This window comes from Ambystoma mexicanum, chromosome 3q (genome assembly GCF_040938575.1).
Source record: "Ambystoma mexicanum isolate Mex_15411 chromosome 3q, UKY_AmexF1_1, whole genome shotgun sequence".
Taxonomy (NCBI): domain Eukaryota; kingdom Metazoa; phylum Chordata; class Amphibia; order Caudata; family Ambystomatidae; genus Ambystoma; species Ambystoma mexicanum.
In genome coordinates, this window is record NC_090926.1 from 467913953 (window position 1) to 467931176 (window position 17224).

Consider the following 17224-nt stretch of genomic DNA (forward strand, 5'->3'; position numbering starts at 1 on the left):
GTGGAAACTTTGCTACAGTAGGAGCTAGGCACCGGCCGACTTTCACAGGGTTTTGCGGTGGAGAGGGCATGAAGATCCCTACAAAAGAAACCACCACCAGGATTGCACCCCCACCCGATGATCGCAAGGATCCTGAATTTCCAAGATAGAGAGAGATCATACTTAAATACTCATGGGAAGAAGGGGAGATAAAGAGAGACAATTCCAAAATAGCTATATACCCGGACTACACACCCACAGTACAACGTGCCTGAAACTCCTTTGTCCCGATCAAGGCCAGGCTCAGACAACTGAACCTAAAATACATGCTAATGTATCCATCCAGATTGAAAGTAATCTACAAAGTGCGTGCCGTATTCCTGGAAACTCCAGCAGTGGCCAATATGTGGCTGGAGCACGATAACCTGGCAGGAGGGGAGGAGGCAGTTACATGAGCAATGCCAGAACGGGGGAGAGGGCGGGCATCAGGGAAGAAATCCGCCCACCAAGGACTGTGGCAAGTCAACCAAATATTGTCTTGTGTCCATTGTAGCATTGTTACCTAATCAAAATCAGACGGGAGGGCTGCTTGGCCACTTGACCTGAGCTTATAGGTCTAACCCATGGAACGATTAGTGCAGGTCTGTTGCTAGCACGACGATACTCAAACTCAATGGACCGGATGGGTCTGAAAGGTGCGGGGCGCCTGAGTGCTGCAGGAGGAAAGCAGCAGCTGGGCGTAGTTATTTGGTTTTGTTTGCTGTTCTGTTTGTTACAAGATCTTCATACGAAGTGATGGTGGTGAGGAAATGGTCATATGCAGCAATGGGATGTGAAACGGGGATGGGTGTATTGAGATGGAGAGGAACCTGGCCTGAGATTATGCAGGGGACACAACAAGGGGACAGGTGGGGGCTGAGGGAAACTACACCAAGCAGCCATGGCAGCTCAAATTAGGGTGTTGACATGGAACATAAGGGGAATGGCTACTTACTTACGCAGGAACCGGGTCAAATCCTTCCTGAACAGGAAAAAGGTATCCATAGCCCTGCTGCAGGAAACTCACCTCACTGAGGATGCTACATCCAAGCTGAAGGAATGTTGGGGTGGGCAAGGGTATGGAGTGGCATACTCTAAGTATGCACGGGGCGTATTTATGTGGATAAACCCCGAGATACCCTTCCGGTTACTGGGGGTGGAGGCGGACACAGCAGGCAGATATTTGATATTGTGGGGCTCTATTGAACAAACAGAAATATGCATAATTAACTCCTACTTTACCAACCACGATATCCCTGCGCACCTCAATGCGCTATGTGCCAGAATACCCCAACACAGGGGCAGCTTCTTCATCTGGGGCTGGGGAATCGGGCAGCAGCAGCCCCTTTGGCACTAAACACAGCACTAGCCCTCCTTGACCTGGTTGATGTTTGGAGAGAGCTACACCCCACAGACAGAGGATACTCCTATTTCTCCCCACTGCATGGTCTGTATACCAGAATAGACTATATATTCACGGGCAGAGTCCATGTGCCGCAGATAGAGTCCATGCAATATCCGGGAAGGTCGATTTCTGAACACTCGCCGTTGATTATGAACTGGACGGTGCTAGGCGCCCCATTCCATTATGGCGCATGCCCACAGAAGTGCTGACAGACCAGGCCTTTAGAGTGGACCTCTGGAATAAGTTAAAAGGATATATAGGAAATAACGTGGGCAGTGTGGAGCACTGGGGCACGGTATGGGCAGCACTGAAAGTAGTAGTGTGAGGAGAGGTCATACCTGGTGCAGAGGGTATCAGGAAAACACTAAGGGAGGAATTGGGGAAACGGGAGGAGGAAATCAAGCAGATGGAGGTTAAAACCCAGGGGACCAGGGAGGAGGAGGCGAAATTGGGTGAAGCAAGGCGCAACTGCCAGGATGCCTGGGGGAGGCTTTCCAAGTTGGACTACATGGCGAGAACCACCAAAGCACATATGGAGGTGGACAAACTGGGCAGGCTACTATCATGGCTGTGTAGGAGGGAAGATCCGAGACACTTAACAACAGCACTCAAGGATGACAAGGGCACTACCTACAGGACACAGCAGTCGATTAATGACACCTTTGCAACATTTTACTCCCGCTTATATGCCCATGACACTTCAGTGCCACAGGAAGACATACAGGGCACATTGAAAGAGATAGGGTTGCCCAAACTAGGCAAAACACAATGCGAGGCACTAGGGGCATCTCTGCTGAAGACGTGAGTGAGGCAATCAGATCCCTAACCACCAGCAAGACACCTGGAAGCGACGGGCTCCCCCGGAGTTCTACAAAGCATATGGGTCGACCCTGACCCCACTGCTCCATGAGGTGTTCAAGGAACCGTACGAAGTGGGGGCACTGCCGAAAAGTATGAGGGAGACAATGGTGGTTCCAATACCCAAACCGGATAAACCCATGGACGATTGTGACTCATATCGCCCACTGGCAATGCTAAATAATGATGTCAAGATATTGACTACTATACTGGCCAAACGGCTATCCAGGGTGGTGGGAGGACTGGTGCATGGCGACCAGAATGGCTTTGTACCGGGCTGCAACACAATGGCAAACCTGCGCAGACTGCAACATGTAATGGCACAAACAGCAGAGGTGAGGGGCCACTTTGCGATACTATCGCTGGGCACTATCAAAGTGTTTGATTCCTTATACTGCGAGTGGCTATTTGCAGTTCTAAGAGAATTTGGGTTTGGGGAAAGATTTGTTAGATGGATAAAGGTACTGTACACCACACCAGTAGCGAGGGTGAAATCTGGGAGAACTGTGTCATCGGCCTGGGACATTCGAAGATGCTCCAGGCAGGGATGCCCATTATCACCCATGCTGTATGTACTAGGGCTTGAACCAATTGCAATCTACTTTAGAAAAAAAAAATTGAAGCAGGGATTCAGGTGGGTGGCACGAACCACATAATCTCACTATATGCGGACAATGTTTGAGGGACCCACACCTTAACGCGCCACTGATGCTGTACGTACTGAACAATTATGCAAGAGTCTCAGGGGTATGCTTCAGCAGACAGAAGTCCTGTATATTCCCACTGGCAGGTCTGAGGGGAAAGGGCACTGAGGACACACCAGACGTGGGCATCCAATGGCAATTGGACTCGTCCAGGTACTTAGGGGTAAACATACGGCCCACACCAGAGTTGATGCATGAAAGCAACACCGTAGCAGTGGTGAAAGGACAATGGACATCGATGAAGTTCTGGTCCAAACTTCTTCTATCAATGATAGGAAGAGCGTCAATTGATAAAATGATCATCCTTCCGAGATTTCTATATCACTTCCAAAACATACATTACTATATCAAGGCCTCCTTCTTTCGCACACTAGAAGCACTACTCTGGGAGTTACTATGGGGTACAGCCCGGCATAAACTGTCTCTAGCCAGTCTGACCCTACCCTACAGGGAAGGGGGCATACAACTCCCAGACCTGGAAAAGTACTACTTAGCTGCACAATTTAGCTTTGTTGCTCAATGGCTCTCGGATGAGGCCACAACTGAGACGGGGCTACTACAGCACCTAGTGGCCCCCAGTATATTTAAAAGAAATATTGTGGATCCCTCTGAGCTGCTCGGGGAGCACCCCCATGATCGTAACACTGGGAAGACAGGTATGGAGCAGAGTCAGGGCACTGCTCCACCTTGAACACCCTTACTCACCTGAAATCCCAATTGCTGCTGATGTATGCAAAGTAAGAACCGATCCAGCAATGGTAAAATATTGGGAAAGATGGGGCATATACACATGGGGGGACCTACATTGAGAGGGAGTCTTCAGGGAGTTTGACTCACTGCAGGAAAAGGAGGGGTTGCCAAAAGGGCAGTTCTTGTGGTATCAGAGGGCTAGACACGTGGCTAAAGGAAAGTGGGAAAAATTGCCAGAAGAGCTGACAGCAAATCCCCTGTTGACACTAATGCACAACTTGAGTGACGGCTGTAATCCAGTGTCTAGACCTGGGGTCTGCAACCTTTGGCTCTCCAGATGTTTTTGACTACATCTCCCATCAAACCTAGCCAGAATAATCAATAGTGAAAGATCGTGGGAGTTGTAGTCCAAAACCTCTGGAGAGCTGAAGGTTGCCGACCCCTGGTCTAGACTGTATGGATAGTTGACGGACAAACCCAACCCCCGGAGCGCATCATTAAAAGCGAGATGGGAGGCAGATCTGGGAATAGACATCACGCAAAAAGAGTGGGAGAAAGTACTAGCATATCCCCAGGAGGTGTCCAGGAACGCTAGATTCCGACTAATACAACTAAATGTCTTATACTGCACCTACATGACCCCACACAGGGTGGTCGGATTCAACAGACAGGCACAGCCTCAGTGCCCTTGGTGTGGCATGGGGGAGGCGGGAATGATACACATGTTCTGGGGATGTGTAAGGGTGCAGCGTTTCTGGGCCAAGATAGAGCAGGCTTGCAGGAAAACCGGAGTAGTACGATATGACTGGTCATCAAAGGAATGCCTCTTAGGTGCATCCCCCAGAATAAGTACCTTAAAAAACGTAGTGAAATTTATGGATATGGTATGCATACTGGATAAAAGATCTATCGCAATGGCATGGAAATCGTCAGGGGGCCCACAATATGCAATGTGGTATAGGGAATTGGAACGCTGGGCAGAGGCAGAGACCAGGACATGGGGTGCGGGAGTCTCCAGGGCGGAGGAGGAGGTGAGCGTAACGTTTGAAGCATGGAACACGTTGGTCTGGGACATATTTCATCCCTCTGACAACAAACCCCCTTCAATATATAAGTTTCACCTAGCACAATTATAGTAACATTGTTGAATAGCTACCCCACAATAGAAAGTTGCTCATTGTAAACCACATCTCCACAAGATTGTGATTAACTGTGATAATGGAAACACGAATGAAGACAGTTAATGTTGGTTATTGTTTTGTTTGTTATTAGTTGCTAAATCTGAATTGTATATTTTGAAAATGGCAATATGCAAGCTATTGATTGTGATTTCACAAATGCAAATAAAAACATTGTAAAATAAAATAAAATCTATGCAAAAATAGCAATGTTGCTCGCGCCCTGCGCTACACTATGTGGGTTGATTATATTGAAGTGGGGTCCTCTATATTGGAAGGTGGTCCTTTTGCCCGCCCCCCTACCCCTGCCCCATCATAGTGCTTCTAATGCATCTCGCCTCACTCTAAAGAGCTTGGGGGGATGGGGATGTCCCCTTCCCAACAACAGCCTGAAAGAGAGGCTTCTCAATCTCAAGACTGGGGAGCAGAACTAGGAGAGGTTAAAGAGTATTCAGATAAAGGGTGGCAGAAACCCAGAGCAGATGGGGAGAGCAGGATGGCTTGCAAACAGACCAGGAGACTACTCCAGAGATGGAGACTACCTGGAGCCTACCACAACATCTGGTCTACGCACTGGATTTTAGGAACCCGAGAGCTGCTACAAGGGTGGAGGACCAGATCTCCTGAGACTGCTGTAACAGTGAACTAGACACTATATCCCTACTACATCAAGAGGAGCACTATATCCTTTCTACATTGTGAGAGGCATAATTTCCCTATGACAGTGAGCCGGGTACTATATCCCTGAGGATGTAGTGAAACAATAAAGTAGTGGACCATGCAACATACCCTGGGTATATTTCAAGCCTATTTTCCTGAGGCTGTGATGAAATAGTAAAGAAGTGGAGCAGGCTCTATACCGTGGTAGAATTACAATGAGTGATCTGTCTGTTATATCCTTAAGACTTTAGGAAAAACCAAACCTTGAGTTGATCATCAATGGTGAGCAAGATGATATATCTAGGGGGTTGTGTGGGACAATTAATCTACCCAGAGAACAGGCTAGGGCACTGTATCCCTGAGATTGGGTTTTGTGCACCAAAGAAGCGAACCAGGCACTTTGACCTGATTGAACTGCTAATAGTGAGTTAGCTGATATTGTTGCAAAAGGACTGACCAGAAGTCGCATAGGAATCAATACAAGGGAATCCAGGCCCTCCGGCAGAACTGCAGCACATAAACCAAGGAGTTGAAGCCTACCCACCAGCCAGAGCAGCCAACAGGAACGTCCTTGGAACAGGAGGCAGGCAGCTAGAAACAGATGGAGGTAGTTGGAGGAATAGACAGTCCATCAGCAAGTTAGTGGGGTTATGGAGACAAGGGAACACTATTTCGATCGGGTCCTGCAGTGCAAACAACCCAGGACCCGGATTAATCCCAATGCCTTACCACCCACTAGATGGGCGAGTATGCTGGGCAGCACCATTTACTGGGAGCAGAGTTGGGTTTTCTCTGGCAGTCCTCTGGAACCGGATATTTCCAGGATTAAGAAGCAGAGTGCTAGAAAGACAAGAAAGAGAGGGAACAGCAAAGAGACACCGGAGATCTTCCATGGGTAGGAAACGGCTGAGGTCCTAAACTTCCTGGGATCAATACTGATACTTAGCGACTGAAGCCAGGTCAGGGCTAGAAGTGTAGTAGAACTGACAGGTAGTCACAATCGGACATTCATTGGTTTACACACAGACTCGAAAATTGAACCTCTTGGGAGGATAGCTCAGACGACCCCTCACTTTGAAACCTCTACAAGCATAGGGCCACGAAAAGTCGAGCAGAGAAGGGGAAAGAGGGAATAAAACCAGTGGCTGTGAATGTCAGAAGCAGACGCTGACAAGGAAGGAAATGAAGGAGAGAGGCTAAGTAACCCTGAACGTGGTAGCGGTGTATGCCCGGGACAGCTGGCTGCAATGTGAAGAGCAAGGTGGAGGAGAAGCACTGTTCAGTCTTGGCAGCCGCAACTGCCAGGGGCGGCTGCCAAAATTACAGACCAAGGAAAGGAGGACAGGAGCGGACCTGGTGGGATGAGGAGGAATCAGCATATGTCAGGAGCGGCCACCGAGAGGCCACGGGGCAGGCGCTTGGCATGGCGCTGAGCCTCCAGTGACGCTTATGAGCAGGTTTCAAGGTGCACACGCCCGGTCCCATGACACCTTTGAGAGCGCCTGCAGGTGACCCCGGCCCCAGAGCCGTTTGCAAGCCTTTCCGGTGATGAAGATAGACAGCTCCATCTCTATGACAGTGTTTTGCAAACGAAGAAGATTGCTATGAGTTTTATTCTTGTAAACGTGTTTGAGACAAAAAGCACTCTGGGCCATACACCTCGAAGACTGTCTTAGAGTAGAGATCCCGAAGGAGGACACTATCCGCACATCAGATAGGAAATTCACATGCACACTAGTGAATTTGTCCCATTCCTGTAATGTATGTTCAGCCTGATATGAACCCCTCGCAGCATGTTGCTCAGTATCACGTGTTGTCTTTATCTACCAGAAAGCCCTTGTTTGGTGTAAGGTTGTAACGGCAGGAAAGCATGCCAGTGAATGGGCCCAAGGGGGCTTCTTCCTTCTTCTGTCCTTTGCTGGCAGCCCATGGCCATGAGGTTTCAGGTCAGTTCTTACAGGTCATGTGCTTCACTGGTTGAAGCAGTACACATGAAGAATTAAAATAACACATTTTACATTGAAAGGAATGTAAGCAGTAAAAAGGAAATAAAAAAAAATATTAATTGTACTATTCAAGATGCTTTCAATAAAAAAGAAAATTCTGTTTAAAAATGTCTATTTGTATTATAAATTATATTTTTGGTATGATGTTGATCTATTGCTATTACTTTATTTACTGGGGTTTAATAATGTGTCACATGCACGCGCATAGAGCAAACATGGGGACAGAAGAACAGGGAGGAAGAAGGGAAGGAAGGGGTAAAAGAGAGGAGAAGGCACCGTGGGATATTAACATACCCACCCAGCACAAATTAGCACCCCTTCATTTACACTTGCCTATGTCTATCCGCAAGAACCTCCTCTGCCATCCTTGCGTGTTCTAAGGCATACCGCTCCTGGTTAGAAGCAGGAATCTGAATTCGCCAAAATGCCAGGAGAAGCAGGCGTGACATCACGTACCTGATGACATCACAGGAAGTTACATCATTTGAACGTTGACCCTGGTGACATCACAGGAAGTGATGTCACAAGGATAGCAAAAGGTGTCCGAATAGTAAAATAACAAATAGTACTAAAGCGGATAGAAGGATATTTTAGTTTTCAAGCACATAATTGGCAATCTGACTCTTAGTAGTTTTCCTGCGTGGCCACCCTATCTTCTGAGTCATGCATTTTGCTTTGCCATTCAAGTTTCTGATAGAGGCTGTGGCGGCGGGGTAATGCTTGGTCATCAGCCAGCTGAATAATTTCATATGCACAACCATTACTCTGCCTTTCGTGCCTATCTTCCTGCAAATGACTTTTTACTTCTAAGATCTTGCAAGCTTACATTTCACCCACTTCCCATTGGGTGACCGCCTTCGGTTTAGTGTACCAAGCATAGCGTACCCTATTGTTCTTCCATCAACGAAAACAAAATAAGCACTACACGCATAGCAGGATGCTCTTACAGCTAACCTAGCAAGGTACATTAGCCCTCCCATGAGTACAAGGTCACTATGTCGGCACACAGGTAACGGCTACTTCCGATCTGCAACTCCACAGGGGTTTTTCTGTCTCTACCTTCCCTCAATTCCGCTAACAAAACTCACCCCTATTTTCTTATGGAAGCACGTGGACCAAGGTCAATATGAGTGGCAGATGAGCGCTTTTTAAGACCACTTAACGTTACTTTACCTTACATTATACGGCCCCCGGATTTAGCTCCAGATCCCAGAAGAAAAAGGGCTTAAAAGGCATTTTTTCATGTTATAGTTATGAAGGTTTGACATTTGACAAACGTGTAGACACGTGAAGACGTGTACTTTTCAGTGAGTGATTTTCCTATTGTACATGTTTATGATCACACAAGGAAATTGACAAGGTACTTGTAAGTAACAAATATCTTCTGTGCATCAATTGATATCCCCAAATAAAAGGATCTTAGAAATAACCAAAAACATGGACATTTAAAGCCAGCGCGATTGGACATCTTTAATGTAAACAATGCAGTTGTCATTGCTTAGGTCCAATGGGCTGAGGGTCAATTGATTTGCAAGAGATCCCAGCTCTATTTGCTCCGATAACAGTGAGAGGTGGATGCCAATTGCAGCCATTGAAGCATCTTTCCTGCTGCCTTTAGTCATGATAAGTAACTAATTTAATTTTGTTTGCAGATGTTTCAGTAAACTGAGCCCAGTGCACTAACTCGGCTCCATGTCCCTATCGCATGAGTCGATGGACACAATACACTAGTATGACTCAGTGCTCAGTATAACTGCAAGATATAAAGGTAAAGAAAGCATCTGCATTAGTAGCGGAATGTGCAGATAAAAACTCAGGTTTCTTGAGGTTAATGGGAGCTAAAACGTGATGATAGAGGTTTGGTGGCCGCCCCCATTTGAATCTCGGAGGGATGACTTCACCTTTCTCCACCCTAAATTTCGAACTGATTTGCAACCTGCCGGCAATGGTGTAAAGCCTTTTGAAAACCTTGACCATTTGGCACCCAGGATTTGTATTCACCACCTAATTGTGTCCTTGCATATGCTAATCCAGCAGCAAGTGGCCTCTTGGGGGCCATTAGGGAGAGGAGCTTTGGATTTTCTGGAAGAGCCACGATGTACAAAGGTGGCAGAGATTGAACAGACACCCTTAGGCGTAGGATAGGATAAGATAGGATGTTTGGAAAGTATGGAAGGGTCTTCTCTTCTAAGAACAGCTACCCTACTAACACCTCACTGCTCTTCATACACCTCTCAAACCCTGACCAAACACAACCATACCTCTTAAACAACAGCAACCCGCAGCACTTCACTACACTGCAACAAAAAACACACCACACAGAGCTTTGCACAACAGCACACGACGGACACCGACTGGATACCACACCACAAAGCTCAGAGAACAGTGTTAACCAAACTAAAGCTGCCAACAGCATATCACAGCTCCCTTGCTCTTTATCCAAACTTTGCCCTACTAACATCCCCTAACCGACCCCCCTTTCTTTCAGATCCACCAGAGCGCCAGGGGAACCCTATGGTGGTGATAGTGCGTGGTATAAATATCCTTAAACATTAACATTAACACCTCGTTGACCACTCATCCCCTGACACTTCACCGACTCCCAGCTTCTGTCACTCCTCTCCTGGACGCTCTTGCTTGGATTTGACTGTAGCCATCCTGCAGCGAAAGGCTCTGGAAGAAAATCATATTTCTATTTAAATACATAGAGACAGTATGATGAAAAAACATTGAAGTTGATGTCAGGATTCTATGTCAGGACACTACAGTTATTGTCGAGAACACACTGGCCAGCTTGTCTGCTTTGTCAGGGCTCCAGTTTAATTTTTCCAGTATTGTCAGCAACAAGGCAGATTGCTCGTGAATTAGACCACGTTGCCCCAAATGTAAAAAGCCCTTTATGTCACTCATGTAGTGTACATAATATGTGTGTTCATAACACAGAGTAGTCCAAATAGAAACATTCGGAAACCGTATAGCACTTTATAAACATCAAATCAAAGAGTAAATGCATTTAGTTTCTCAGTAGGAGTCTGCTGCTTGCGATTCTGAGGATGACACCTGGCAGACCGAGACTGTTGTGGAACTCCTCCTCTGGGCCACTGACTGAGAAAAACATCCCAGAGGAGTACAGACTTTCAGGCTCATATTTAGTCCTGAATTATGTTTACAACTCCGGGGCAATCTGATTCATGTGACGACAGAGGGGGGCACAAGCAGAATAGTGTAACTTGTAGACAGTATTTACATTTTATACAAAACTAGCTGATATACCCGGGGTTGCCCAGGTTTTCATTCGCTCATAGGGACAGGTAACACTGCAAAATGAGGTGCAGATTGGTGAAACAGTGTGGAATTGTGTAGGGAACATACGAAAAACCACAAACCCAAAAACCCACACCCAATGTTTCACTTTTGCTGAAATCTGGGGGAAAGGGTTGGGGTGTCCAGCTGTCACGTAACCAGTAATGTCCGGAGGGTCCTAAGAGTTGACTGTGCAAAATGTGGTGCAGATTGGTGAAACGGTGTGGAATTGTATAGGGAACATACGTTTTGCCACCAAACCACACATTTCCACTTTTATACATATAGATAGATAGGATGTAAAACCGAAGAGTTCATGTGGTTTTGCTTTTTGCTACTCTTTGCTTTTAAGCTCTGTTTTGCAAAAATGTTACTGTTGATGGTCACTTGCATGCAATTTGCACCTGTAAGGAAATGAACCCCCGCCCCCATGGTGTTCGTTGGCAAGTCTCCATCTTTACCGGATAGTTCATCGGCTGCCCATTTCCCTACTCATTGAGGAGCTACTGGGCCAGGCCCCATGAATCCAGCCATTCAATAGTTGAGCATTAAATAAGTCTCCCATTCATTCAGTTGCTCACGGTGCCCCACTAAAGCTGAACAGGATGCGCTTGGGTTATGTAGGGTCCCCGAAACAAGCAGTGATATTGATTGCGCAGGTGAGAGTGGAATGAACCAATAAAGCCCCTAACATACCTCCCATTACCTTTCAGGTCCAGTACCAGAAATGTCTGGTTGCCACAACCTCTCGAGCGAAAGCCAGCTCCCACGCCAGGTCCTTCTTGAAGATGAAGCGTACCGCCTCAGTGGACTCCCCAATATCCCCCTTCAGCTCGGCCGGCCACAGCTTACAGAAAGGCACAAGCCGCAAGCGGGGAATGATGGCCATCTTTGAAGCCTTCAAACAGAAGCATTCGGTGATGCACACCCCTTAGGTGAACACCCGGCACATGCTAAGTGCAGGTTCCTCGGAAGGTTCATTTGTGGACGGTTTGCGGCGAGTTCATTAGCGCTTTCACTCAGGAGGACAGAACTGAGTGTTCATGTGTTCCTATCCCAAAGGAAAACCCTTCACCTAGGGATGTGTGTGTGTGGGGGGCAAACAGCCTAAATAATTAAGTGTAATTAAAGTCAGTAGTTTTGCTGGGGGGTAAGATCATAGATAGCTTTAAGCCATAGTGCTAGCGCTCTACTTGTAATCTAGATGACGGTGCTGTGGTCCTTCCTACACTTCTTGGGTGCTCTCCGTAGGGACTCAATGGTGCAAACATGGGCAGCAGTACCCAGGCTTTCAAGGACTTGGGGCTCACCTCTACAAGGGGTTGCATGAGAACATGTTCTTCAAAGGTCTGGCTGAGAATAAGGAAGGGGGGCGGGGGAAAAGAAAGACACCCACCATTTTTATTCTGATCTTTTCATGTAATACACGAATACCTGAGGGAGTTGTGGTGCAAGGGCAGGTCCCCTCCACAGTCGCGAGCCTTGGTCCACGTGGCCCTGACGCGTTGCTCCAGATTAGTGCAGCGTGGTAGCGATAGACATAGAAAGGGATCTGCCAATGGGGGCGGACCTTTCACGAGGACTCATCGTGACAATATGTGGGTCTGGCCGTAAAATATTTTTTTTTCCTAACTGTGACCCGAGGTGGTGAATTTGAAAGCCATCGGAGGTTCTTGCAGTGCAGCTCTTGCTTTGGGTTACTGTGCCGCTAACCCTTGAAATCTAGGCCTGTCTGTCCTATCTCTTAACTATAGCGGGGGCCCACTCACCTCTCATGGCAATGATTACAATCAGATACAGAAAAGAGGGGGAAGAAAAAGGCAGAGCCTTAATGCTTGATGAGGTGGAATAAGAACATTGGGATAGCGTATGACCTGAATTGCCTACGAAGGAGAGACTAGCCCATGAATGTAAACATTATGGATCTCATTCTTAAAGAAGAAAGTACATTGCATAGAGAGAACCGCCTACATTTGCCCTTTCGTACAAAACATGCACTTTTCTTCATTTTCACTAGAAAGTGCAAACAAATTGTTAAAACTAGTGAAATCGCCTTGTCGTGTTTTTGTGTACACCTTGCAATGAAAGCAGTGTAAATGGAAGAAGCTCATTCGAGCTACTGGGATAGGGATATTTACAGCAGGTAGAGAGCATACATAATGAATTGTAATCAAAGTTTTACTGGGCGATGAGGCTTAGGCACCTTTAAGCGGTAATCATAACTCTCTGCTTGTGACGTAGACAGTGGCGATATATGGTCCTACACTGGCGTGTCACTTACGCGACAGATGTTTACACCTTTATTTTTGTTCCATGGGCTTGAGGCCCTATGTATTTCGATAAAGGAAAATGAATATTGAAAGAGTTAATTGTAAGCATGCTCACCATGGCTTTCACAATCCTCCTGGTCTCCATTTTAACTGCTCAGGTAATACAAAGCCATATGGGGGCTGTCAGGTTATGTACATAAAATGACTTTGCTGACCTCACTTCACTCCTCTGCAGGTGAGAGCACTGCCCCAATAAATATCTATATACATATTCAGTGAAAACAAAAACCTTAGTTATGACAGAGTTAAGACGATCTGACTCATCGTAATCAAATCCATGAAATTCAGCAGGAAACTGGAGACAACCCTAGCTCAGATTCCCCCACTTTAGATGTCCCACGTGGTGTAATTTTCTCATCTAATTGTTCATCCCTGCTGTGATCTCCTGTATGTGCTCATGGGCTGAGCTGCGGAACGGGGCTCCAAGCTAAGAGCATCGCCACTTCCCACATTCACTGTCTTAGCTGAAGTGTTTCCACTGAATTTCAAGGGTTTTGTTATACTAGATCTTCTCCGGGCCCCACAGGTCATGGCCGCCCACCATCTTCAGGGCCACATTCTTTGGTCATGACGAGTGTCCATATTGAACCAATTATCATAAAACACAGAGTCCCACTGCTCCATGGCCATGGCCAATATTCCCCTGCCTCGTAACTAATCAGATTCTAGCAGCCATGGCCCGGGACCACGGACTTCCGCCATGCCCACTTTGCAACAATAAGTTCCACTGATCATTGGCTTATGCTACCTTTCTTCTCCCTTCCTTCATTTCGCTGGTGGTTTTACCCAGTACATTCCCAGGTTAACAAACCGCAATGACATTGGTGTTGTCTTCTATAACCACGCAAATCATTCCCGGTAATCAGCCCATGGCAATGGATCCTTTGCCGATTGTTGTAATGGGAAAATGCTCAACAATTGTTTTTTAACTCCCCATCCCCACTGCCATTTTTCATGTGCCCACACCTCCTTTCAAGGTCCCCTCATCTGCCCCACTCTCTATAAATCCCCCCTAACCCACTCCTATTATCACCTTTCACTCGACGTTTCCTGGGACACATTTGTTTCCCCTGATCACGTCTTGCAACGTGTCCTCAGCAATCCCATGGGAATCCTGCAAGATTCCTGTGGCAAGACGATAACAATCTGTCCCAAAATGGGCTCTCCCGCCCACCCCAAACTCTCCCACCACACATGTGGTCCTTTTTTCCACCGCCCTACCTCTCCCCTAATGTGAAACCACTAATTTACCTCCTCAAAATCACATGTGAGTACTTTGCTCTTTCGGTTTCCCACGGCCTTCCAGCGTAAATCACTTGAATCTAGTAAAAAAAAGTTAATGCCGATTATTAATTTCTGAATTTCTGAAAAGCCTCACTGCTACAATGCACCCTTGGATATATATACAAGTTTATTTGGACAGGGGGCGGCCAATTCTTGGTCAAATTTTGGAAAAACTACGGGACCGATTTACACCCCAAAAAAAAGAATATTTGCAATGCTTTGTACCCAACTTATTTCTTATTTGGTGCAAATCTGTCGAGTCTTTTTTGTGCTACTGGTGTTCAATAGTAATGCCATTTTCTCTACGGGAAAATGAATGACAGTAGGTGAAAAACAACTTTTTTGGTTCTCTTAATGACCTTTGAACCGTTCAATGACATTTCCAGCTTGGAGGAGCCCATGCCACACAGTTGCTATGGAACACTTCAGAGAGTCACAAGATATCAACAACAGATTTTTGGGAAAAGTCAATGCAAATAGGTTTTATCTATATGGTCCCAAAGTTCCTGACCGGGTCAGTGGGTCAAGGTTTATTGTAAGCAGTGAAGTAGAGAACCACTGAATTTGCATTTTTAGACATGCCCATCTGTTTTCAATACATTCTAATAGATTTATGGGCGATGTGGGACTGCTATGCTCTTTGCGTCCCCCTGAGGAGCCAACATTCAGATAAAAACCCAAAACACCCGAGTAACTGTATGTACTTTTCAGCCTTATGTCACAGCTTCAGAATGAAGTTGTGGGTCATCTTTCGTAGGGCGTGGGCAAAGATGTGACTTTTTTGTACTTTTTTATTGCAGTTTTTAAAGGATCTACTAACCGTACATGGATATAACTTAGCCCTGTGAAACATATGAGAAGTCATCACAGAGACCATCATCACGCTAGGACTGAGCTTCTAGTACATTTATGCAACGTCTGATTATTCCAGGACTTAAAAACGCCGCCTTCTGCTCCATCCCTGAATGACTTCCAGGCAAGTTAATAGGACATCCCCAAACCGTACAAGTATCTGCTGTTACATGCAATGAAGATAGATTTATCTGGGTGAGGAAACATGAAACAAGGCAGTGAGAGTCACATGTGAAGGTCAGAAAGAAAAACACAGGTTTGTTCATTGCAACAAAATCACATTCAGTATACAGTGTGTGTTTAAGGTTGGGAATACCATGTGTGCAGCAGCTGGACCCACATCCACCAGCTTTGTTCTGTAAGTAAAACGTGCAACGAACATAAGAAGTATGAGCAAGACCTTGAAGCAGTAGATTCATTTCTGACCCAGAAGGGTCAAGATGTGAGGTAGGCAAGAAGTTGTTACCAATTGCAGATCCACATTGGTTAAGTAAAATAAAACAAGGGAAACATGCTCACACATCAATATAATTTCATTCATAAAAACAACTTCAAAAGGAGCCTATTACATTTTTTTCAAATGAATAAACTTATTCTGGTATCTGTGTATTGTCTATTCATGTTTCAATTGTTTTAATAGTAATCATGCATTGTTAATTAAAGTACAACACGATTGACATTAAACTTTATGTTTTAGTTGTCGTAAAAAGGACAAAAATAGCAATCACACTCCTTTTTGGCTACTATGTATAATAGAATTTGCATTGTCTTTATAAAAAAAAAATCTAGTTGTGATTATGCCCTATTGTGATTTGGAGGTGGGCATCCCAAGAAACTCGTATGGAGAGTGGAGCCAAAGACGAGCAGGCCCCTGAATTAGCCCTAATAACCAAAGCACAAAATGAACCATCACAAAAAAAGGGTCCATTAGGCAGGACAGAAAGACAGACAACTGGTATGCAATAGAAGCCGTGAAGCAGAAAGAAGCAAAGAAAGAGGCGGACAGGTATCTGCAGAGGATTAGAGCAAGGTAGAGAGCCAGGCAACAGGCAAAGCCACAGCAGCAAGAGGCTGGGGCAGAGAAGCGTTCACAATAAGCTGAAGTTATGAAGGACTGAAAACAACAGATGAGAAAGCATGGAAGAAACAAGACTAAAACCAAAGAGAAGAAGTTATCAAAGAATAGAATGAAACAAACTGGATAGAGAGCAGACCCAAGAAAAGCACTCACACATAGATTACAATAGATAAGCAAAACAGCCTGTTGGAGGTGGAAGAGAAAGGGAGTGTATTTACCACTTCATTAGTAAACTACATTATTTTCATTTGGAGCGAGTAATGGAAGCCACCTTTCCCATTCCCTGCCATCACTCCCAACTGTACACTGAGGGTCTATATTTAGGTGATTTGGGTTTGGTCAAACCTTTATGATATTTGGGAGACCGATTCAGGTTTAGCTCATGACAATACATAACATGAATTGCCACTGATGAAATGTTGCTGTAAAAATTGTGTTGAAGAGCTAGGCCTTTCCCTGTCAGCACATTTTCAAAGCAAACGAAGCATAACGTTAATGAAATAAGCTCAGAAGGTCAGAACGTTTCCTACCAGGGATGCTCAAAGAAAACTAAGTATCTAAATTGCGAATGCTGTGCCGCTGGCTGGTTCTTTAATATACAAACCAACAAAATTTTGCAATTGACCAAATATTGTAATCTTTAAAATAAACGCAATGCCAGATTCACAAACAGAGGATTCATTTTTTATTTGCATTGCATGGAAAAACGTGCACGGCTTGAAGAATAACAGCCAGACTCCGTATGCCTGCAGCATGGGCTTTTGATTTAGGTAACTTACAACAGTGCAGCCCCCAGCCATGATTGCCTCCTTTTTTCTTCAACCGTTCGTTCCTAGAACACCATTTACATCACAGTAG

The 17224-nt window shown here is 45.7% G+C and overlaps 1 protein-coding gene across 2 annotated transcripts in view; it reads left to right on the forward strand.

Annotated features, from left to right (window-relative positions):
* APBB3 (amyloid beta precursor protein binding family B member 3) overlaps positions 1–15895 on the forward strand; it is a 645194-nt gene extending 629299 nt beyond the window's left edge. For both annotated transcript variants that reach the window (XM_069654242.1, XM_069654241.1), the window contains one exon: positions 11536–15895. In XM_069654242.1, the coding sequence (XP_069510343.1) occupies positions 11536–11757 (222 nt within the window). In that variant the 3' untranslated portion in view covers positions 11758–15895. The remainder of the gene's footprint in view (positions 1–11535) is intronic.
* The last annotated feature ends 1329 nt before the right edge of the window (positions 15896–17224 follow it).